At 40.6% G+C, this 24600-nt stretch overlaps 1 protein-coding gene across 24 annotated transcripts in view; it reads right to left on the bottom strand.

Moving 5' to 3' along the window:
- RIMS2 (regulating synaptic membrane exocytosis 2) overlaps nt 1-24600 on the bottom strand; it is a 372071-nt gene that overhangs the window by 44578 nt on the left and 302893 nt on the right. For 12 of the 24 annotated variants that reach the window (XM_082235412.1, XM_082235422.1, XM_082235421.1 and 9 more), the window contains one exon: nt 7445-7617. The exons of 9 other annotated variants lie outside the window; for them this stretch is intronic. In XM_082235412.1, the coding sequence (XP_082091538.1) occupies nt 7445-7617 (173 nt within the window). Of the gene's footprint in view, nt 1-5160; nt 5407-7444; nt 7618-24600 lie in introns of all 24 variants that reach the window. 3 more of the 24 variants (XM_082235402.1, XM_082235413.1, XM_082235420.1) reach the window with 1 other exon arrangement.

The raw sequence follows: 24600 nt of genomic DNA, 5'->3' as shown, positions 1-24600 counted from the left end.
ACTGCACTTACAGCCTGATAACCAGGGAGCTTCCTCCCAGATAAAGGCCAGGTCTCAAATTAAACTGAAAATAACGTCTCAGTTAAATCTGAAAATACCAAGTAAATGACCTGAGAGGCTGAACAACTTATCAGGCAGTAAATCATTCAAGCCGTAAAGTGAGCAGTCTTTCTGGCTCAGCTTGTCAAATAAACATCCACATTTTTAATGGAGTGTCAATGACAATGTTGCTGCCATTAATTAGCCTTTTACAGGCGGTACTACTCTGCAAAACAAAAAATGAAACAAAAAGCCACCCATGCTTTAGAAGAGTGACTAAAATTATGTGCTTAGGGATATGTAATTGAGTTAGATAACTTTAATCATGAGTTCAACTCCAATTGAATTTATGTTCACCCCTAAGTGATTTTCAGAATCAGGAGAAAGAAGAATACAACCCTGCTTAAAGCTAGTAATAAATATTAAAATCAAGAAATGGAAGTAAGGCATTCAGCTGTGTTCTAAATCCAACATGACCCTGAAAGCAAACTGCAAAAAGGAGAATTTTTAATCATGTCATAAAAATGAGATAAATAATATAGAAAAAGCTATTTTCACAGTGATTCACATTGGAGGCAATGAATTGTCAAAAATATCCAAGATAAAGAAAAATCATGACACAGCTGTAGGGTAAGAAGAGACATGGTTGACCAGTTTTATTCAATAAATTAAAAGCTTGCTGAGGAGAAGATTTCTCTAATTAGCAACCACACCAGAAGTTAAGGAACATCTAATATAAATTCTGTTATGGAGAAGAAGAGTGATAATGAGTATGGAAATAACATTACAGGATGGCTAGATTTTATAATACCCAGGAATACCTTGGGTGAGCTAAATTAAGATACAACACTACAAATTAAACTATATTTGATTTTTCCTATACAAATAAAGTAATTGCCAATTAACCTAGCCCTAGAATAATTTTGTATTATTTTTCATAATGTTAACATGTATGATTTTAATTTTTTTTGGGGGGGGAATCATGGAAGAAAACTGGTATGCACTATACTGATTTTTATGAGTGTGCAATTTCCATCATTCTTTGTTTTCAGATTTAATATATATATATACTTCAGCCATTGCAACTTTAAGCAAGTACAGGGTGAGAATGGCTCCTTAACCATATCTATTTTCAACTAAAAGTCCTCCACCACCCTAATCAGTTTTTATGCCTGGAGGGGAAAGGATGTATAATGTCCTCTCTCAGTGTGCTGAGAGATGGGGAAAGCCCCAACCCCCTCATGGAACATGTAGCTTTGCCATTCACCTTATACATAAACCACAAATAACTGGGCCTAGCTATATGCAAACATGTGTACACAGTTTGTCACTACCAAGACAGAAAGAGCTTTGGGAGGCCAGAATTTGGCAGAGCGTTTCTTACCTGCCATTTCTGTACTCCAAATCACTCTCTCAAACTACTTCTTCCCACTTTTTGAAACCTGCGGGAGAAAAAGCAGCTCAGGAGGAATGATCTGGAGCAGAGAAGCAGCAGGATAGGAAACGGTTGAAGCATTTTATAAGCCCTGCTGGGACAAGAGGTAGTTTAATATCCCTTCTGACTCACTTTTTGCTAGAAGGTATTTGTTACAGAGCAGGGGTAGGGAAGCTGCAGTTTCAAAGATGTTGCTGAATGACAACTCATATCATCCCTGATCACTGGTGATGCTAGCTGGGGTTGATGGAGTCCAACAACCTTTGGAAGGCCACATATTCCTTATTCAGTATTATAGAAAAGGTAGAGAAGCCAATGGCTTTCTTCACCCTGATCCTTGAGTTATCTCAGATCTTCCATATCTGTTATGTTGGACTGGTGCTCTTCTTTCTAGACTCAAACCTACAGTGTCTAAGCTCACAACTCCTTCTCTCTACTTTTTTGAAACTCTCCTATTTCTTTTCTCCCCTCTCATGCAGCATCCACTGTCCCTAAGGTTCCAGTTTATCAGCAGTTTCTGAATCCAATGCTACAGCTTCCTCTTCTAGCTATGTCCGCAGTCCGCTGTCATGTTCAGATGAGTGACAGCAGCTGTGACTAAACAACCTAGCTTCTTCTTTGGTGCAGCAGGGGGATAGGAGCAGTGGCAGGTAGGGGCACAACACACCGGTTCTCCCTTACGCCACTTCTGCGTTTCAATTTTACCCTTTTAAAAATGGCATTAGATCTCTATTATTTGTGTTTAATGTATAAAGGTAAAGGTAAAGGGACCCCTGACCATTAGGTCCAGTCATGGCCGACTCTGGGGTTGCGCCGCTCATCTCGCTTTATTGGACGAGGGAGCCGGCGTATAGCTTCCGGGTCATGTGGCCAGCATGACTAAGCTGCTTCTGGCAAACCAGAGAAGTGCACAGAAACACAGTTTACCTTCCCGCTGGAGTGGTACCTATTTATCTACTTGCACTTTGACGTGCTTTCGAACTGCTAGGTTGGCAGGAGCAGGGACTGAGCAATGGGAGCTCACCCCGTCGCGGGCATCTGAACCACTGACTTTCTGATCGGCAAGTCCTAGGCTCTGTGGTTTAACCCACAGAGCTACCCGTGTCCCCTGTTTAATATATAGTTATCCCCTAACTTTAGGGAGTTTTTAATAGAAACTTTGTGAAGAATTGGACCTATGAAATATTTTATGTATGTAAATTATTTTCAAAAGGTACTTGTCAGGCAGACTGTATTGAACAGGTCTGGTTCACGTGTCATGGCAAGCCAAACCATACCTTACCAGGACCAGGACCACACAAACATTTGAGAGGAGGCTGTAGGCATTTTGCTCCTCCCCAGTTTTGTACCCCTATGTCTTTGTACTAAGCTAAGCTAAGCCATGCCAAGGTTTGGCTAAGCTTGTCATTGCCAGAATCCAGGCTCCTCACTAACCTGAGCCCAGGTTTGGAAGACACACTAAAACCTTGCTTAGCTCAGCATGGCGTGGGAGTAAAAAAAAATATTCTGAATCAAGGAAAATGTCAGCTATAAAATGCTTGTGACGGCAAAGTAGAAGAACACAGATAAGAATAAAGAGATGACAGTGGGATGTAAAGATGTCCAATTTAATGGAATAATTATGACTTAGAAACAAAAAATAATCAGCGTAGGAAGTAGAATTCCTAAAGCATAAATGCTACGAATTACTTTGCTGCCACGACTTGACTCATTGAAGTGTTCATTGAAGAAACAGTACAAACACTTTAAATAGGTGAAAAGGCTTCTCTAACCCGAAGACTGATTTTCATTTTAGCTTAAGATAAAATCTAACTTTTAAAAAACAAAAAAAAGCAAAACTTGCTTTGTTCTTATGGTGATTACCTGTCCATGGCTGTAGTCTCTTCACTAGTCTCAGTGGCAGGGGGAAATCAGGGCTTGGGGCTTTTCGATTTCAGAAAGGGCTTGTACATTTCCCCATAATTTGAGCTCTGGATCAAACCCTAGCTTTCACTCCCTGTTTGCAGAGCAAGTGCAACCGTGGTTTAACAGTTCAGGCAAAATGACACACTGATATGCCTCAAACCACGAAGGTGGGGGGTTGGATACTGCCACATGCCAAGGATGGGAAAGCAGGGCCTCTTCAAACCTTCCACTCAAATCTCTTGAGAAGGACTCTCCAAGGGAGTCTTTTTCCTAGCTGGCGAGGAAAGGACTTCCCATCCATACTGGCCCTGGCTATCCCTAGAAGCCCACTTCACCAGTCCTTGAGCCCTGACCCTTACTCCCCCCTTCCCTTCCCTTGTAAAAGCAGATGACTGCAGTGATGCAAACAGCTGAGAGGGAGAGAGTCCCCCCTCCTGCCTTCCCTCTCCAGTGCCCTGTGCAGTCATTAGCAGCACACTAGAGCAATGGAACCCATGGCCCATGGGTGTTGTAGTTTTACTGAAGGTTGTTCTATCCGCAATGATGGGGGAACAACATCCCCCCTTGGGCTCCCATTGTGTGCTGCTAATTAGTGCACTAGAGCTTCAGAGGGAGAGAGTGGAAAACCCCCCTTTTCGTTGCTGCCATGCCTATCTGCTTTTACAAGGGGAAGGAAAGGAGTTTGTTTTGGGAAGTGGGGAAGGCTTTACATGCAGCTTCTGGAAACAAGGAAGCGTAGTAGGGATAGGTGAGGAGGGGGAGAGAACTCCCCTCCAGTTTGTACTTTAAACTCACACCATCAGAAACTATATTGTAAAAATGCAGCACTGTCCACTTACACACCAAGAAACCACCAATGTAATTTAAAAATGAATGATTTCAGCCTTCTGCAGTGTACTCAGAGTTCACATACACTTCTCACTGGGTGATAGCTCTATAAAAATCAATGGGATGTATTATACACAGCAGAGTGACATAGAAGTAACTTACAGGAATGAAAAGGCACTTTAAGATCTACTTATGTATCGCAAATACGATTACTATACAGATGAGCAAGATCAATAGTTCCCTTCTCTTACATATTAGGCAAAGCACATATTCCTTTGTAGTGATGTCACCGGAAAAGAATTATCTAAAGTAGTTAATGTTTGGAACATGAAAAACTTCTGTAACATCCCTGTCCTCAGTACTGTAGTACTAATAATAGTACTCAGCATTTTCTATAGCACGTTACCCAAACTAGTTCAAGACTCCGCATGCACCATTCAGTAGTGAATTCTTGAAACAATCAAGTATTATTGTCCCTACTAATGAAATACCAGCCATTATGGAGGGCACTAAAAAGCCCCTGGAAGAGGAACACATTGCACTCATTCATGGTGTTGCTGTGTGTGAAGATCAAACCACCCATTGTTAGGGTGAATATATACTGTATTCTGTTGACAGCAGAGTTTAAGAAAGCTCTGGAGTTGGCTGAAAATTACTTTCATGAGTGGCTGATTTGAACCAAGGATGGTGATTTGAACCAAGGATGCTTGATTTGAACCAAGGATGACTAGTTCAGAACTGGTAGGCTATACAGCAAGCTATACGTGGCTATAATTCATAATTTTGTTTGCAAAAGCAGTCCACTAAACTCAACTATTAAAACATTATGGCTGAAATTAAAAATAATTGCAGGACAAAGGGAGTATAAACAACAAGCTACTGTGAGTGATGGAGGGCAAGCAAGGAATAGGGTCAAGTCATGAGGGAAGCAATGTTACGGGGATCTGTTTTACCTGAGATCATCTTGTGAGTATCGCCTTTGCAAATCCTCTTTATTTTTTGTTTCTGTCCCTTTCTCAGTTTGCTCATCTTGGGTCCCTTCATTCTCTTCTGCTTCTTTGTTCTCCTCCTTATCACAGTTCTCTGTCACCTCTTCCCCTTCCCCTTTTTCATCCTCCTTTTTCTCAAGATCCTGATTCTCCTCATCTTCCTCAGGGAATATCTCCCCCTCCCCTCCCTCTTTTCTTTCCTCACTTGATCTTCCAAAGTTAACGAAAATTGAGGAAGCATGCAAATAAACAAAAAAGAAGACAGAAGCTTGTTAGGACGAGTGGACAGAAGCGAAACATGCATTCACTAAGGGGCAAAAGAAAATGAATTGACAAATCATACAACAAATGGAATTATGCCACGATGACAAAAAAAACATGCTGGTTAATTACTTGGCATAGTCTAGGTAATGATAAAGGTATAGTCAGTTTTTCTAGGAGTAACTAAAGGGCAGATATATTGTGCAATAAGCTAAATGAAAATAAACAATACTCAAAATTAGTTCTTTTAAAATTAGTATGGGTAGTTTCCTAGCAGTTAACCGTGTGTGTGTGTGTGTGTGTGTGTGTGTGTGTGTGTTGCACATATATGTGCACATTTATGCATGGAAATTCAGCTTGCATTCTGCAAGCGTACATGCACCCATTCCAGCTTGTCATTCTGAAAGTCAATGTAAGTATGAGAAGTGGAAATGAAATTTTCACAACCCAGCATCCATTCTGTGCTAGATTCTGCTAAGAGGCAGTCACTTGTTTCTAGTCCACTGCCCCTGGGGTTGCTTGAAGGTTACTGATGGAGTGCTGAGTCAACTTTCCTGGCTGCTACTGCTAATCTTTCCTTCTCACGAGAGACTGCTTGTTTGTCAGCAGCACACAAGCAACTCATCCTTTGGACTGCCTATGTCTAGCTATTATAACAATGGGCCACTTTACATGTTATAACAAGTCACAGTTTCAAGCCTTGTTCTTGGCTTCCTCTCATGACTTGTTGAAAAAAGATACAAAACACAAAAACTCGTTTGCACATATCACTAAGCCAGCACAGTACTTAATTTCCTCCCGGGTCAGCAAAGGAGAAGCAGCACAGATATAGTTCAAATTTCTGATTACTAGCTAATGGGAAACTGCCTTGGCAATTTGGATAACTGTATGAATTGATCATACAGTCAGTCGTTATCATCAGTCAATCCTTTGCAGAATAGTTAAAGATGTGTTATATATACAGGGGTATATATAACACATATTTAAGGGCAGGGGAGAATCATATAAATGGGTGTGATTAATCAAAAGATGCAAAGAGATTTGAAGGGTTATGAAATGCTAAAGCTACTCTAGTCATGAAAGGGAGGATTAAAAATGGCCTCTGTCTTGGCTGTTCTGTGCAATCCTGAAAAAAATCCTGAAATTTTTTTGAAACCCCTTACTTCCTTTTCCCTGTTACTTTTTTTAAAATACATTTTAAAGCACACAAGCCTTTTATGGCAATTCCAATAGTCTCTTTAATTGTGGAGTTGGCCACCCATGGGCCAATGTCTAAACTACAGACCTACGGTTCATAGCTCCTTAGTTGGTTTGGAGGAATGTGAACACTTGTGATCAGCTGCGCATGTTTGTGTAATCTTCCTTTTTTGACAGAGGAGGCTATATATCACATTATGCTGTAGGCATGCCATGAACATGCAAACATTTCATGTTTTCCTCACCACATCCCATAGTAAGGTCATTAATGTACTAGATCTACAGTAGGTTGTTTCTATAGCTCCATGACGTAGACTTATCAAATGCAGCTACTAAGATGTATAAATGAATTTCTAATATCTGTAAAGTACAATAACTGACTTTAAATACTGGCTTGAATTGTCAATAATAGGTTCATTTTCAATCCAGGAAAACACTCCACTGTCGCAGAAAACTAGCATAAGATTTTAAAAAATCTTTTGGGAACTGTGTTACTTGAACCAAGTGGAATCGGTGGAAAGCTGATCTGCTGTTCAAAAATACAACCTTGTAAGTCAGAGCTTTCCAAACTTTTCATGTTCGCAACACACTTTTGGACATGCATCATTTCCCGACACAGCAATTCAGTCTTACTAGCAAACTGGAGGCTAAACTAACCCCTTTCCAGCCCCAGGAGGAGCAAAGGGAGTGTTTGTGCGACACACCCACACACTGCAGTCAACACTCTAATGTGTCGCAACACACAGTTTGGAAAGCTCTGTTGGAAGTGGTCAACTTTACAGTTTCTTACCTAATTTTCTTGTTCCCTCTTGGTCTTTCTGACTGTACAGACATATAGCTAGTGCTGCTGAAGCGGGAAGCGCTACTGGTCCTCGATACAGCCGACACGTCGCTTACATCGCTGTCTGAAGACTTGTTAGAAACATTGTCAGAGCCTCGTTGAGGGTCCCGCCCTGGTCGATACTGTAAAAATGAGTATACAGATGAGTGTACAAATTTAGTCTATGTAGCCAGTCAAACAACTGCTTACAACTTCTCTGTACCAGTACTGTTGCTGCCAGTTTCACAAAGCTCTTGCAGAATAGGGAGGATTCTATTTATTCAGCAATTACCACAATTGCAGAACCTCACACAGAAATTTATTGCATTTTGTTTACTTTAAACATTCCAGGAGAGCTTTTCAAAGTGCTCAGAATGGGTTCGATAAAATAAAAAATGCAATTCAAACTAAAACAAGTTGAATGATATAATAACAGCTAAATGATCCATAGAGCTACTACTTATTATTTTTACCATAAACAGTTTTAGTCCTTGTGCAGAAACCCTGCAAAATCTGAAATGTGTGGGATATGCACTACAATGAAAAAAAAAAAAAAACAGTTCCAATGCATTTATACATTTAACCCCCTAAATGCAAACAAAATGTCAGTACATGATAAAGGGCCTATGGTGTTTTTAGGTTATTATATACTGTTTCATTAATACTTCCATTTTAAAAAAATTAATGTAGCTGTGACAATTCTTTTATATATATATTTTTTTAAAACTTTGTGCACCACAGCATCTGTGTAGCACAGCTTCAAGTTTTATACACTGCTTCTATGTCCATGCTAAATGCACAATCGGCACTCAGTAATTCAGTGTCTTAGGCCACACAACTTCAATATTCTAAGGAAGTGCCATATTCTCAAAAGAGTATACAGGCAGCTGGGAATCTATTTTGCCCACAAACTGATCTCCTTACATGGTCCATAAAAAACACTGCCAACTTCTTTCCTATTAGGAATACTACAACGAGAGATAAGAAAGGAGGATTGCAAAATGGTATACTATGCGGCTACGGCAGCAAGGATCTTAATAGCTCAAAGATGGAAACAGGAAGAAACTCCAACAGTAGAGGAGTGGAGATGTAAACTAACTGAATATGCAGAGTTAGACAAATTAACGGGAAAGATCAGATATATAAAAGATCAAGTGTTTATCAGGGACTGGGGAAAATATGCAAACTATCTGGAAAACATCAGTGATGGACAAATAACGTTAAGGGGGTTTAGAGATGTACTGTGATAGACTAAGGTTATTGTATAAGGAAAATAGAGAACAAAATTGGACATAATGACAATATAAAGGATGAAACGTGTGACTTTACTTATTTACTCCGTATGATTTGCGGCCAGGCTGAAGGAAGTCCCAAAAGAAAGAAATATGTTATGAAAAAACTATGGAAATAAGAACTTTGTGCGCTTTTTTGTTGTGATTGAGACTTTTTGTCTTTTTCTTTATATGTTTGTGTTTTGTTGATTTTTTGTGTGTGTCTGGTTTGTATGGAATAAAAATAAAAAGAATTTGGGGAAAAAAAAAACACTGCCAACTTCTTTTTACAGTGAGGTATAATAATCAAGGACCATGTGTCAATGGTGGACTTTGGACTTTCAAATTTCAGCAGCACCCTGTACGATGCCAAAATTTGGCACTCTTGTGCTCTGTTCTAAGTCACTGTTGCGGTACCCCGTGCTGCCCTCTTGGCTAGGTGCCCAGTGCAGACAAACCGTTTGCGCTCCCCTAAATTCACCTCTGCATGTGCCCAGGCATAGGTAGAGTATGACGAATTACAAAAGTATAACATGAAAGTGTGACATTCCTTTCAGTTGCAAGCCTTTTTTTCATTTTCCTTACAGGTGAAGCAACCTCAACCAAAGCTTGATTTAATTTGGTAGGGACACCAGGGGCCAGCTCAAATTGCTTTTGGGGCTACATCCAAACTGTCAGCTGCCAACGAAACAACCCTGCCCAACAGCAAACAGCTTGACATCTCAAGGGTCACCGCAAGTTCTTTTGCTCCTCAAATAGAGCTTCATAATTTTTTGCCGCATAAAGAATTTGGCTGAAGAATCTACCTTGGTTGCAGATTGTGATGAAGGAGAACAAAACATATCTATAATCCAGGGTTCAGACAACATGCTACCCAAACCTTGGCTGTACCATATAACTGAACTAAAAGGAGCAGGGAGGAGGAACAAACCAGCTGTCATTTCCTCCCTGGGAACCTGCATCTTCATGGTAAGCCACTGTCTGGATTAAGCATTACATGTGAATACAATCTGTGACTGTCATTTGTATTTAAGGGTATAAGACACTGTGTCTCTCAAACACATATGCACACATGCAGCTTGTTATACCCTCTGTTTCTTGGGTTTCTTCAGCCACCTATTCTTTATGCCAAGTGCTAAAAATTAAGGGTGGAATTCAAAGTCACATTAAGTATCCTGCTACATTGGCTCAAGAAATTCTGCTTGCGCAATGGAACACCCCCTCCCCCTCTCCTTGACCCCTCACACTCCCTAAACCAGTTTTAGGGGTTTCTATAACTCTTTGGAGCAGAATTAGAGAAGGTGCAGTGTGTGTGCGGAGGTGAGAAGAAGAGGGAAAGTTCAGCTGTCAAGTGGAATTCCTTGTAGAAGAAGAAGAAGAGTTTGGATTTGATATCCCGCTTTATCACTACCTGAAGGAGTCTCAGAGCGGCTAACATTCTCCTTTCCCTTCTTCCCCCACAACAAACACTCTGTGAGGTAAGTGGGGCTGAGAGACTTCAGAGAAGTGTGACTGGCCCAAGGTCACCTAGCAGCTACATGTGGAGGAGCGGAGACGAGAACCCGGTTCACCAGATTACGAGACTACCGCTCTTAACCACTACACCATACTGGCTCTCCAGTACTGTTGGGATGTGGTAGCTGAATACAGCCCAATGGGTAGAAAATAGAAAATAGAGTTAAATAAAGCAACTATATTTAAGGTTGCAATTGCTGGCCATGGGGTGGGATATGTTGCAATTTGATATAGCAGGCTCAAGTTTAAATCCCTACTTTGTAGCAGAGCTCATAGGATTCTTTTGAGGAAGTCATTATGTGTGATGGCTGTTTATCACAGCCGTATTCATCCCTTGGTCACTTAGTTTACTCTATGACACTATTCATGTAACAAAACAGGGTAAAGTGTGTATGCAGAATAGAGGAGGAACATAGTAACAGGCTTCTACCCATTCACTGAGACTTCTGCATCAAATTTTCAGGGATGCAGTTTGTATACAGTAGGCTGTCTCTGCATGATTCAGAAAGAGCTGTGCATGTGCAAGTTGTATGCGCAAAGGCTCTGCAAAGAAGAGTTCCTCCTGCTCCCCCATGCATGCTTTCACTCTATCATTTGGTTGCATGAACAGAGCTTAGGATGACTCACAGCTTAAATGTCTGAAATGACTTCACTGAATAGCACTGTTTATGAGGAGACATTACATTAAGTTCTAACTGCGGTGTTAGGGCATGCTAATCTCTTGGATGACTACATTCTTAGGTCTGCTGGGAAAATGAAAAATCTAAGCTGCTCCAAACTTTAGGAAATGATTTATATATGCAACAGAATAAGGTGATGGAATCCAGAGGTAGTCGGCTGGGCTGTGCCACTATAGCTGTTCCCACAAACAGACCCATTACCAAGCCCATTTTAAGTTGTTAACACATAAGCATATATATACATATATATATATATTTGCTTTCGTAGATTTTCACGGGTACAGGAATGCAGGTTTTGGTGTCTTCGGGTGTCTTCCCGTGTAAGAGTCGGGGTGTCTGTGCGACGTTTCGACGAGGTCTCACTCGTCATCTTCAGGCTGGTGCTTTCGGCTTCTTGTTACTGGAACAGAGCAGAGTCTGGTGTTTGAGTTCCTATAAATACTGTTGAGGGGTGTGGTGTATAGCCTCCAACGTTCTGGGCAAAGAGGAAGTTCCTAGATTAGTGTGCCTTTTCTTCTTTTGTTCCTTAATTACTTGAGGGATATCTTGGGTGATTTCATGAGTGGTATTCAGAATATCACTGGGTGGGTCATTAAGTGTAGATTAGTTGCTAAAGCTTTCGTGTCTTGACCTCTTGAGCTTGTGAAGAGTTTTTCTGAGAAGATGGCTGTGCTGCATTTAGTTGTGCTCTGGCTTGGCTTCGTGTATAGGGGCGAGCCAGAGCACAACTAAATGCAGCACAGCCATCTTCTCAGAAAAACTCTTCACAAGCTCAAGAGGTCAAGACACGAAAGCTTTAGCAACTAATCTACACTTAATGACCCACCCAGTGATATTCTGAATACCACTCATGAAATCACCCAAGATATCCCTCAAGTAATTAAGGAACAAAAGAAGAAAAGGCACACTAATCTAGGAACTTCCTCTTTGCCCAGAACGTTGGAGGCTATACACCACACCCCTCAACAGTATTTATAGGAACTCAAACACCAGACTCTGCTCTGTTCCAGTAACAAGAAGCCGAAAGCACCAGCCTGAAGATGACGAGTGAGACCTCGTCGAAACGTCGCACAGACACCCCGACTCTTACACGGGAAGACACCCGAAGACACCAAAACCTGCATATATATATATATATACACACACATACATACGTACATACATATATACATACATACATACATCTATATATCCCTGAACAACTTGGGCTCCTCCCAAATCAATCTGCCCAGGTGTTAAAATCAGCAAGGCTCTGTTAGCACTGCCCCTGCCTCCTGTGGTTAGAGGGGAGGCAACACGTGAGAGGGACTTATCTGCATTGGCCCCAGGATGTGGAATGATTTCCTCCCAGGGGCATCTTGCGCCATCACTGTATACTTTTTTGACAATTGGTTAAGGCACACCTCTTTGCTCAGGCTTGAGTGGATGTGCTCCATTCGGTTAGCTTTGTCGTTTTACTCTATGATTGTAATATAGCATATACTTGTTTTAATTGTGATATTATGCAACCCACCCTATAACCATTTGGATGGGCCCACAGGTAGAAATAATAAATAATTGTCATGCAAATAAAAACAAAACAAAAACCTATCTAGCACATCAGAGAGAAAGGTTCTAGACCAGGGAAGTTGGGGGGGGGGATTAAAAACATGACCTCGACTAATAGGGTCCACTCTACCACTTGAATTATTTCTTATCTCATTCTCACATCATTTTGTTCTATGAACAAACCAGGCCTAAGTCGGACTTTGTAACTGAAAACAGAATTGATGTTTGTCTAATACAATGAAGATATCGTATCCCATTTTAAGAATATTCTATAGTATAGCTGCCCCAAGCCAGGAGTTGTCATACGTAATTTTGGTTAGCTAAAGAACCAAATGTGTGTACATTTCTGGGTGAGATGCAGATAGTTGGTCACTGAAGGGCCTTTACAGTAGTGGCACCCTGCCTAGAGAACACCTTACCTAGTGAGGCTTGCTTGTCATTGTGGTCCAAGGTAAAGACTTCTCCTCTCCCCCCACAAGTCTTTTAACTTTGTTTAGTTTGGATGTGGGGTTTTGCTTTGTTTGCCTTTGCTACTTCGGTCTTTTATGCTTGGTACATTTTTATTAGTATGTGCTTATTGTCATTGAATTTTAATTTGTTTTCATTCATCTGTGTCAGGTGCCCTGATATTTTCTTGCAGAGCAGCCTATAAACATAGCAAAGGCACTGGAGCCCACATCAGGATAGCCCCAATCAGATGATCAGCAATATATCATCTGTTCTAGGAGGGAATGAGAAGTATACAAGCAGCTGTCAAGGGACTCAGTGTGTGAAATTATTATAGAAGTATTAAAATTTATGAGCTGAAATATATATTTTTTTTCTATACCAAACCCTGATATAGTCAAAACTACCTGCACTGCCAATATACAACAAGCAAGGAAGTACAGTAAGTCTGAGGAATCTGCTGAACCGAAGGTGAGATTCTAGATAAAGAATTATTAATGAGATAGCATTTAATGCACCTATCATACAAAAAGTAAAAACAAATATATGGTACAAAAATGACACATCTAGGTGTGCATATATGTATCTATCTGATCTTCTCAGAAATCAGTAATGTGAAGTTAAGCCAATAAATGAGCACTAATTTTTTAAAAAAATCACACCAAAGTGGTATGGCTTTTCTTCTTAATTTAGCAAGGTGGACACTTTGTTTCATAGTAAACTTTTAACAGAGTTAGTAGGAAAGTGTTAATTAACTTGGATCATTATCTTTGCATACAAGTTACTAGGAGGAGTTAAATATTTGAAGGCTCCTTTGTTCTGCTGATGTAACCCAACTTTTTTTGTGACATTCTTAATAGTTTGTTCACTAGTAAGATGACATTTCATCTTTTTATCTATAGCCTGAAACAACAGAATCGTAGGGTGGACCACCTAAGAGGAGCCTGCTGGATCAGGCCAATGGCCCGTTGAAGTCCAACATCCTGTTCTCACAGTGGCCAACCACTGGCCTGTGGGAAACCCTACAAGCAGGATTTAAGCACAAGAGCACGCTCCCCCCCCCCCCGTGGTTTGCAGCAACTGGCATTCAGAACCATTGCTGCCTCAAAGTGTAGAGGCAGAGCTTACTTTCCTTTATCTGTCCTGAAACTTCCAACATTCAGCTCAATTGGATCATCAGAGATCTACAACCTCTCCTGGACAATGACAGTTCTCTTTCTCAAGCTCTGGGAGGAAGACCTTTCATTGCCTACAGACAGCCACCCAATCTTAAACAACTCCTAACCCACAATAATACCACAACCAGACTTAACACGGACACTGGCACCAGAGCCTGCAATAAACCCAGATGCCAACTTTGTTGCCACATACACCCGGACAACACCATTACTGGCCCCAACAACATCACACATACCATCTCGGGACTATTTAATTGCTCATCGTCTAACATTGTGTATGCCATCAAATGCCAACAGTGTCCTTCAGCTCTCTATATTGGACAAACAGGCCAAACCTTACGCCAAAGAATAAACGGACATAAATCTGACATCAAGAATCACAAAACAGAGAAACCAGTAGGAGAACACTTCAATCTCCCAGGACATTCTATACAAGATCTCAAAGTAGCTGTTTTACTACAAAGGAATTTCAGAAATAGACTGGAAAGAGAAGCTGCTGAATTGCAACTCATTACCAAACTTAAAACAATGGAGAGACCTGGTCTGAACAAAGACATTGTATTCTTATCTAATTATACATGACTAAGCCATTTCTCACCTTCTCACCCCTTGCCTTTTCCTGTAAGACCTATTACAGTCGTTAAGAGTCGTCAACAGGCTCATCTCAGCTATCTGCCAATCTCCCATTCCCACCACCCTTCTGGGTAATACCCCTCCCCACCTTCTCACTATATAGAAGGATCTGGCAACTTCTGTTTCAGTGTATCTGAAGAAGTGTGCATGCACACGAAAGCTTATACCAAGAACTAACTTAGTTGGTCTTTAAGGTGCTACAGGAAGGAATTTTTTTATTTAGGATGTCTATGAGTTCTAGTGTTATCAGAGAGGGAGAAAAACCTTTCTCTATCCACTTTCTCCATGCCATGCATAAACTTCTCTCATTTTACCTCTTACTCTCCTTTTCTCTGAACTAAGAAGTCCCAAATGCTGCAGCCTTTCTTCATAGGGAAGTCATGCCATCCCCTTGATCATTTTGGTCACCCCTACCTGAACTTCTCCCAACACTACAACATCTCTTTTGAGGTGAAGTGACGAGAACTGTATACAGTATTCCAATTACAGTTACAGCCTAGCATGGAAAACTGGCTTTTTTCACAGCTGCTGAATGCTGGTTTGATATAGTCACTGAACTATCTGCTATGATCCCAATGTCTTCCTCCTGGTCCATCACTGTCAGTTCAGATCCTATGAGCATATATGTAAAATTAAGGGTTTTTTTTGCCCCAACATGCATCCCTTTACATTTATATACACTGAATCGCATTTGCCATTTTACCACCCATTCAGTCAGGTTGGAGAGCTCCTTTTGGAGCTTTTGGCAATCTCTTTCTGTTTGAACAACCCTGAGCAATTTAATATCATTAGCAAACGTGGCCGCCTCGCTGTTCACTCCTAACTCCAGATCATTTATTAACAATCTGGTTAAAAAAATCACAGGTCTCAATGCAGATCCTTGGGGGGGACTTGAAATTTCACTTGTCTCCATTATTTGCTTCCTGCAACCCATTCCTGAGCCACAATAGAACTTCTTCCCTTCTTCGATTGTAAAACTTACTGAAGAGTTTTTGGTGAGGTACTTAGTCCAAAGTTTTTTGAAAGTAAGAGTCTACTATGTCAACTGGATCACCTCTAGCTGTATGCTTGTTGACACTCTAAAAGAACTCTAATAGTTCATGAGACTGGGCTTGCCCCTGCGGAAGTCACGCTGGCTCTGTTTCAGTAAGGCTTGTTCTTCTATATGCTTGGTTATATTATCTTTGACAATGTTTTTTTACCAGTTTTCAGGGGACAGGCATTAATCTATATTGGCCTGTAATTTCCCTCCAGATGCGCGTTCCAAAACTCCCATCATTCATGACTACTGCCCATGCTTCCTGTGAATATTGGGGACCTGTACTCCAAAACATCTAGAGGTCAACAGGTTGGGAAGACCTGTTTTAGACCAAACCCTGGTGAAAAGTACAATACTCTCAGTGATAACATTTTCCTCACAGATAGCATTCCCGATATATGTTCTGAATTTGACATTTAAAAAATGATTTCGCCTCCTAAATATATATTAGTAATGTTTTGAAGCCAGCACTTACTACCTGTAATGAAATCTGACCATCAGCCATTATTTCATATTCCAGTTACAAGGCACTTTTTATATAGATATGCAGTTGTGGTAGCAACTATTACATATTTAATGACAATTGTACTTGAAGAAGCACTTCCTGCTTTCTATTAAAAGTAGTTTTGTTCTTTATTTTTAGATGGCATTTGAGCTTAAGGTATACTGTTTCATGACTGCACATTTAAAGCAGAACTTGCTTTCTCTCTCCACCTACATACAACAGATGCCAAAATTGTCAAACCTCTCTACTAATTACCATTCAAGCAAATGGCAATGGCCCAGTTTTATTCTTAGTTCTACAAGATGTTCCATTTGAAGATCCTGGCATAAGTTCGGCTCCTAATAAAATACTGTTATACCAGGTTCAGGAATGAACTGGAGAGTTCTGAGGGGTCTATTCTTTGTGACAAGTTTAAATGCTGAATTTCAATCTTGATTTTTCATTATTTGTCATTGGATATGAAATTATATGATGGCAAATACACAAATTCTGAAAAAACCCTGATGTTTGCAGTTGATGAACATAGTTGCAAAGTTGCTAGAGCACCCTAATACATACATACATAATTTTATATGTATGCTGCCTTTCCACAGTTAAAACCATGCTTAAGGCAGCTTAAGACATGAAAAAACACATAATCACAAGCAGAACAAAAGTAAACAATAAAAAGCATCAAAAAGTACACAACCAAATTAAAACAACTTCCATATAATATATGATCTCCTAAGGCTAGATCAGTTAGGCATTCAGTTGTGTGAGCAACATTTTTTGGTGGTTTCCTAATTCCTTCATCAACACGCAGGTCTAGTATTTGTTAATGGTATGCTATAGTTGTCCATATATTTTGCATAGTTTTATGTGAACATGAATGGGCGTGGTAAGTGGCTAGGTCAATGGTATCATCATTACTTTTTATTAGCACTCATTTCCCTGCAATGGGAAGTAGTAGTCTTCAGGACACGTTGAACAAACAGAAAGCTGGGAATACATTTCAGAGGTGGGGAGGCACGATGTCTAGAGGCAGCATACAATTTCCCCCTTGGTTTAAATTATTATTTTTTCACAAAGAACACTAAATTCAGGGTTTGGCCCTCCTTTTCCCTTTCAAGATCCACATTTTTTGGGGGTAGCCTATTGAGCCCTGCATGCTGGTGGTGAGTAGAGCCACAACCAGTGATGTTCTGGAGTAAGTAACAGAGAATAAAAAATGTCCTGTTTCACTTTTTTCACATGGCTAAACTCCCAGTCTTGTGCAGGTCTATTCAGAAGTAAGGTACACCAGGTTTGATTGGGTTGCTCTCCAATAAATATAAATTAAGGGTTTCTTTTTTCTTTTTCTCTTAAAAAGTACAACAGGACCAAACAGCTATTGTTCTAAAGGGACAATGAAAGGAATTTATTGCTTGAGTTTAGTCACAAACACCATAGGTTGACTGTATGACCACACACAGGCTCCAAGATTTGTCTGATATCTGTGCATTATAAAATATTCCATTTACAGCAGCCTCATTACTTTCAAAGCTCAAGGACCTAGAGAAACATAGATATAGATGTATAGGAAAACAGAACTTTAAGGTACTGGAAAGTATAGAAACAACAGGGAGAAAGACCCTCAGATGGAAGCTGAAGCACACTAACAAGCCTAGGACTTCACAGAATACCCAAAAGAAATCAGAGAGACTGCCAAACAAGACTCCAGGGTGAACTACACCAAGTTTCTCCCTTCCTGCCTGTTCTGACAGCAGAGGGTCTCACTTCCAATGAGATGGGTCAGATGAGGAACATATTTTTTTTTTCTGTGAAGAAGACACCAGAGAGGTTTTGCAACTTGTCCATGCAGTATAGGAGCTAAAAGACAGGTGCAGTAATAAACAAACTTGTAATGTTATTTTCATTCTTCATCAGGTTCAGGTCCTTCAACAGAGTCAAGGAAGTAGACAGCCTCGCCAGAGTTCCTGAGGGACATATTTGTCCCATGATATCTGCACATTTGTCTCATGATATCTGTCCTCCGTCTGATAGGGGCAAAAACTAGTTTTATTGACTAGTCTCTCAGTTCTGTTAAAATTTCACCTCTGGTCAGCAATTTCTTTGGCATAGTCTGGAGACATTTTCATTGAGATTTGATTTTGACACCAGGTAAACTGCCCTTTTCTTAGTCCCAGAGCAGTTCAGAAGCATACAAAAAACAACAACAATTATGAATGCCATGGATAGGTCTCCCTCGGCTGTCAAACTGCACAGTTCCCATCTGATTTTAGGCTACATAGCCATCAGAAAGGTCATGATCTTTCTTAAGCAGGTTGGTCTCAAATGAAATATAATTCTTCTCCCACACCAACATTTCAGAGATCCATGTAACACACAAATTAGTCCTAAATGCTCTGCTTTCCAGGTTGTTTGTTTTGACCTGACTACTTTACTCTCTTCTGCAAGGGCAAAAAATCTCACTACCATTATAGTGCACATAGAAGGCTCAGATATCTACTTTCTCATTTGCTTCATGAATGCTTGGAGGCTGCTCACAGTTGGTACCTTTGGTCATCATTTGCAAGAGGAGAAATGGGGAAAACATTTTTCCCCCCTCAGAGTAGGCAATTATCAAGAACAGCTGGTGTAGCAGGAGTCATCACCGTTTAATTCACCTTACTGCCTCGACAGATTTTTTTTAATATATTTTTTTGAAATAGATGACATTAATACTTGTCCAAACCACTTTGGAAAGCAAAGTTTCTCCAAGACTTTATTATGTAACCAGGGCCAGAGCCTCTGAGTCTCCATCAGTAGGGTGGGAGTGGCCTCAGCTCAGCATGCTGACCAGAAGGCCACACCCACTTTCACTTTACACTGGTTGCATAATGCAAATCCTTTTCTAAAAACCATGGTTTGTTTAACAAGCCCTGCATTTTGTCACATATGAGCAAATATGCCATGACAAAGCTTGGTTCATTTTCTAGTTGCTCTTGCTTTAGGCTTTTGTAGCTTGAGTAGTGTCTGCGGCAGGATGGCTCAACAAACCATGGTGTTTCTGAAACTCAAGAGTTTATTTTTATAAAGCTCTGGAGTGCCTCTATATATGTGGTCTTTTTTAAAACAAGAAAATTATATCCAGTGTCTATAGCTAAGTACAAAAATGGTGAAAAATCTTGAAGGACACTAAGTTATAAGTGTAAAGGAGATCATTGCATTAATACCCTTAAGAATAACATAGATCCTTCAAAACATTTTTTTGATGTTAAGGAAAGATTCCATTTTTGTAGTCTACTGTTCTTTATATAAAGTTAAATCTTGCCTTTCATTACATTTTCCCTTGGGCATATCAGCAATTCCTATGAAAATTTCAAGAACAGCTGGAACAACTCAGGGACCATCTGGCCAGTTTTTATTCCCCATAATGCAAGGGCCTCTGGGTAATTTGTGCCACAATTGTTCACAGCAAAAATATGGGCTCATTTCTTTCTGGTATAAGACACTGAGGGATATTTTAATTATGAACAACTTAATAGACTTGATGAGGGTAGTGAAAGAGAAATAGGTAAGCTAGACTTTATGGAGGGTGAAATGCTACATGAAATCTGTTAATTCTTGTTGAAAATATTGTTTGAAAGATTGCACTAAACTGATTAAATAGCTCAAGAGCATCACGGCACAAGACAGCCCTTGAGACGGCTGTGGAAAGCTGCCTACACACACTTCGCATATGAGACTTAATTCAGCATTTAGCACCAAAGATTAGATAGAACTGCAAGTCAGTGAGAGGCAAATATCATAAAAGGAGTGGCTAGAGTCTTACAGAAATGGCATACAGTTCAGGAGTGCTGACTGACAACCGATGGGCTGAGTCTGAATCCCAGACAACCTACTGAAATTGTTAGTGGTATTAGAAGTAATGAAGTGGGGGAGAGAGAGACCCCAACTGCATATAGCAGCACTAAGGGAAACCTGATGGTGGCTGAAGCATCTGAAGGGCTTACAGCTATCATGGGGTAAGATGGGGCGGGGGGGGGGGCTGAAGCCACTCTGCCTTCTGATGTGTGATGAGATTACTTTCTGAGCTGTTTGGTGATCATCACCAGCAGCTGGACATTATTGCAAGCAAAGAACCTGGAAGTAGCAGTTGCCCAAATGATCCACACTAAGAAAAGGGTTTCATTCCCTGCATCCATGACTAGCAATAGCTGCAGGAGCCCAGCAATGGGGACCTAAGAGCAATGTGCTTCTGAACATGTGGAAATTGCTTTTTTGTTAGGTAGAACAAAACTGGTTTGAAAGACGTCATGGAGAGAATTGCCCTCTCCCCCTTCAGATCAGTCATCTGATGTGAGAAGAGGGTGGTTTTTAACCCCATCAGGGTGCAGAGCTCGGTAGAGTACCCTGATGTGTGTGTGGGGGGGAGCTCCCTCCCTAATCAGATCAATCACCTGATCATGATCATCACATCAATCATCTGATGAGCAAGGAGGATGCCACAAACCCTGTCCTCTGCACAGATAATCAGAGAAGTGATGTGAGTCTGTGTCTGTGTACATATGTGTGGCCTGTGTATGTGTTCTGCACATATTTAATTTCATTTCATATCTGTGCACAGCGTGCATGTGGGGTATATGCACCCACTGCTGGCATGAGCCTCCCAGAGGACGAATGTGGCACTGAGGCTGGAAAAAGTTATAGCTATTCCTGCTGTTTTTTTTATTTAACAGAATGTATATACAGCTTGATTGTAATTAAACCTCTAAGTGGTTTATAAAACGGTAGTTAGACAGCCAGCTAGTCAAGGAAGAGGTCCAAACTCACAAAACAAGGTGGGGGGGGGAGGAGGAAGGTGAGCCATTTTGAGCTCTACATTTGTTGTTGGTAAAGCAGGATACAAATATTAACTCAACTTATTGGTAAGGGCTACCATTATTGAATTTTCCAATTTATAAAAGATTTACAATGTCTGTTTACAATCATAATTACAATTTTAGCATAATTCCCCGCCAAAAAAATATATATTTCAAGGCAGATGCATCCCAAGTAAGCACATCAGAAAAAACATGAAAAAACAAAACTTTTTTAAAAAACCAAAAAACAAATATCAAGTGCCCTGTGTAAGAAAGTGACTATACCAGCCCAGATCTAACATGGATGGGAATGTGCATTGAGATACACATCACTCCGAAAGCAACACAGTACAAACTGGCAACAGATGTGATTTGCACATCTGATTTACATAAGTGACTATTCATCCAGCAAATGCTATGCATGCAGAAGTCTACTTCTTCATGCATATCTCCTGGGGACTGGGGCAAACATCTATGTACTTCCCTCTAGGCCAGCTAGACTGATCCTTCTCTCACCACAGTGACCACATATAATCAACAGTCATATGTGAGAAAGCTAGGACAGTGACACAAGTACAGACACCATCCACATACCTGTTCCTAAATTACTTGAGAATTAGTCCTTCTACTGCCTTCCTCCCATGTATTCAGGGAAATTAAAAATTATTCCTTTTATGTAAAGCTTTTTTGTGGTGGTGAGTTCAATGATTTAAAAATTCTCCTCCCTTGCTATTTCCTTCTCTTTTTCTTGCCTTGTTGATGATATGACCTACATATACTGTGAGTCCTCTAAGGGACACGGACCAATGCATACAAGCTAAGTGTTGTTAGTTGCCTTGAGGCCTTAGGGTAATAGGGCAGGAAGTAAATGAAGAATGAATGAATAAATGTAATTTATTTGATTATATTGTTCTAACCATTATATCTCTAAATAGAACATAATGCAATAAAAAGCTTTCAGTCCTGAGCTTCCAAGCTTCTAAAGGCTACAATCCAAACCTTCCTTATGTCAGACTATGGTGAGCTTAGATTTGAGTAAAGGGATTCCTCCACCTGTATCAGCTGGCTCACCAGGTCACTACCACTGAAGGGACACTTGCATCACTCCAACGGTGCAGACCACCCTTATTTGCCCACCAAGCACTGAAATTCCCATTGACAGAGTCCAGAAGAAGGTCCTGAAATGGCCCATTCTAAGGGAAGGGCTGAGCTGGCCTGGGGTCTGCTGGCTCACAAGCCACTCTTATAGCTGATGTCAGCTGTCCATGAAGGGCCTGATCCAGGGCAGAGTGCTGTTCCAGCCCAATCTGTCTGCCCCACACTTCAACTGCCATGAGTGGCTGGGCCACAGATGCAGCAGTAGCTTTGCCATTCCACAAGGCCACAGTAGCACATTAGGATTGCTTTGTTAGCTATCAAGCCACTGGTATCACTATCATTTAAATATCACTATCAGCAAAGCAGTTGTAGTGCACTTTTTTGGAAGTTGGCTTTAATTTTCCCAAAGGACTGCAACCAATAGGATCTTTGGCAGTGTCTTTAGAAAGCTAAGGTAACAAGAGGGTTTTTACTGTACATCACAAAGAACAATTATTTTCCCTAATGCTATTTATTGGTACCCAATATAAGAGGAGATCTAAAGCAAATAACAGTGTTAGAATAGCTGGTGTTAAAAGAGCTGAGAGCTATTAGAGGTGGCAACCAAGCAACAATGGTAAGATGTCAATATTGCACCTCTACGAGTGAAACGGTCAATGAAAAGATCAATGGTGTAAGAATCTTTGTGAAGAGAAATAATGAATGAGCTGGACACTGAATGTCAAAATCTCATCAAGTGAAGACCCCATCTGAACAATTTCTCTCTCACCTCAAAAACAAAAAGTAGAAAAAGAATTACTCAAGTGAGAGCTCTGTATGATTAGGCATTGGCTTCTGGATTCATGTTCTTCCCCTCACACAGCTACTGCGACACTTTGCACAGGATATTTTAATTTTATGTACTATGGACTACATAATTAGGCATTAGCAAAGCCTGCAAACTAACCAGCCTTCACTAGACTGTCTGGAGGTTTAATTTCCTTGATTTCCTTTTGTATATCTTTGCTGGTCATGCATATTGAGGGTTAAAAAGGTAAAGGTAAAGGACCCCTGGCCGTTAGGTCCAGTTGCGGACGACTCTGGGGTTGCGGTGCTCATCTCGCTTTATTGGCCACAGCTTCTGGGTCATGTGGCCAGCATGACTAAGCCGCTTCTGGCAAACCAGAGTAGTGCATAGAAACGCCGTTTACCTTCCCGCTGGAGTGGTACCTATTTACCTACTTGCACTTTGATGTGCTTCTGAACTGCTAGGTTGGCAGGAGCAGGGACCCAGCAACGGGAGCTCACCCCATCACGGGGATTCGAATTGTTGACCTTCTGATCAATAAGCCCTAGGCTCTGTGGTTTAACCCACAGTGCCACCTGCGTCCCATATTGAGGATTACTTGTCACCAAAATGTTTCTTCGGGTGAAAAGGTATAATCGGTCTACCTGTCCTATGGAATCTCAATTTGACTTGGCAGGTGGAGACGCTCAGCTCTAGTAGGGTTGATAACCTTCTGGACATATTTCATTTCATTTCCTATACTGCCCTCTATCCTAGGATCACAATATGCATTTCTGAAGGCTTTCCCTCAAATACAGGGAGGGACTCTAGTGCCCAGGGATTCAGATTGCAGATTCTCATTGGTTTGGGTAAAAAAAATTTATAAAGCTGCCATGGGGTAAAAATTAGGGACATGCAACAAAGACATTTGGATTGGACCCTGCTTTGGTGCTTCAGAAAGTGAGCCAATTTGACTTAGGTTACTTTAGATCCCTTGGCCTCAGATGTGAAGTAGGTGCTTGCTTTGAACTTCAGTGTTTCATATGTCTTCCCAGTGATTTAGTTGGGGAAGTGACCAAAAGGCCACAATGTTTTTAACTGGGATGAACTGGATGAATTTGTACATGTAGAGGCCTTCCAAACTTCACAAATATGTGCAAGGGTTTCTATGCAATACACGTTTGAGGTATGGGGTTTGTTTTAAATGAGACCCCAAAAGCTAGTTCACCTCTTCGTAGAAGAGGGTTAAATTTGAAGGCATTGTTGCCCCTTCTGAGGGAATAATGACAAATTTCAGACAAATAGGTCAGAGACTTTTCTCTTAGGTAAGTAATCCATAAAGTTTTAGGATAGGTGTAGGGATTAGGGAGCTATGATGAATGAAAAACTGTTTGAGGTTGTCTTTCTTTTTATGTTTTGAATTCCAGGTTAATTGACTCCCTTTAAAAATCTGTTGCATTTAAATTTCAATTCTCTGCACTCACCCATGAGCAAAAACGTTTCACTGCATTCTGTTTCTAGTATTTTGTGCTTATATGAAAATGCTGATGGATAGCTACCTTTCTGCGATTAATCAAGGATTACCTCCCATTAAAAAAGCACCCTATTTGGCATACTGGGGTT

Source organism: Podarcis vaucheri (genome assembly GCF_965113315.1).
Source record: "Podarcis vaucheri genome assembly, chromosome: 8".
NCBI lineage: Eukaryota > Metazoa > Chordata > Lepidosauria > Squamata > Lacertidae > Podarcis > Podarcis vaucheri.
The sequence above is the reverse complement of the archived record's forward strand: the minus strand, read 5'-3'. Positions and strand labels throughout refer to the sequence as shown.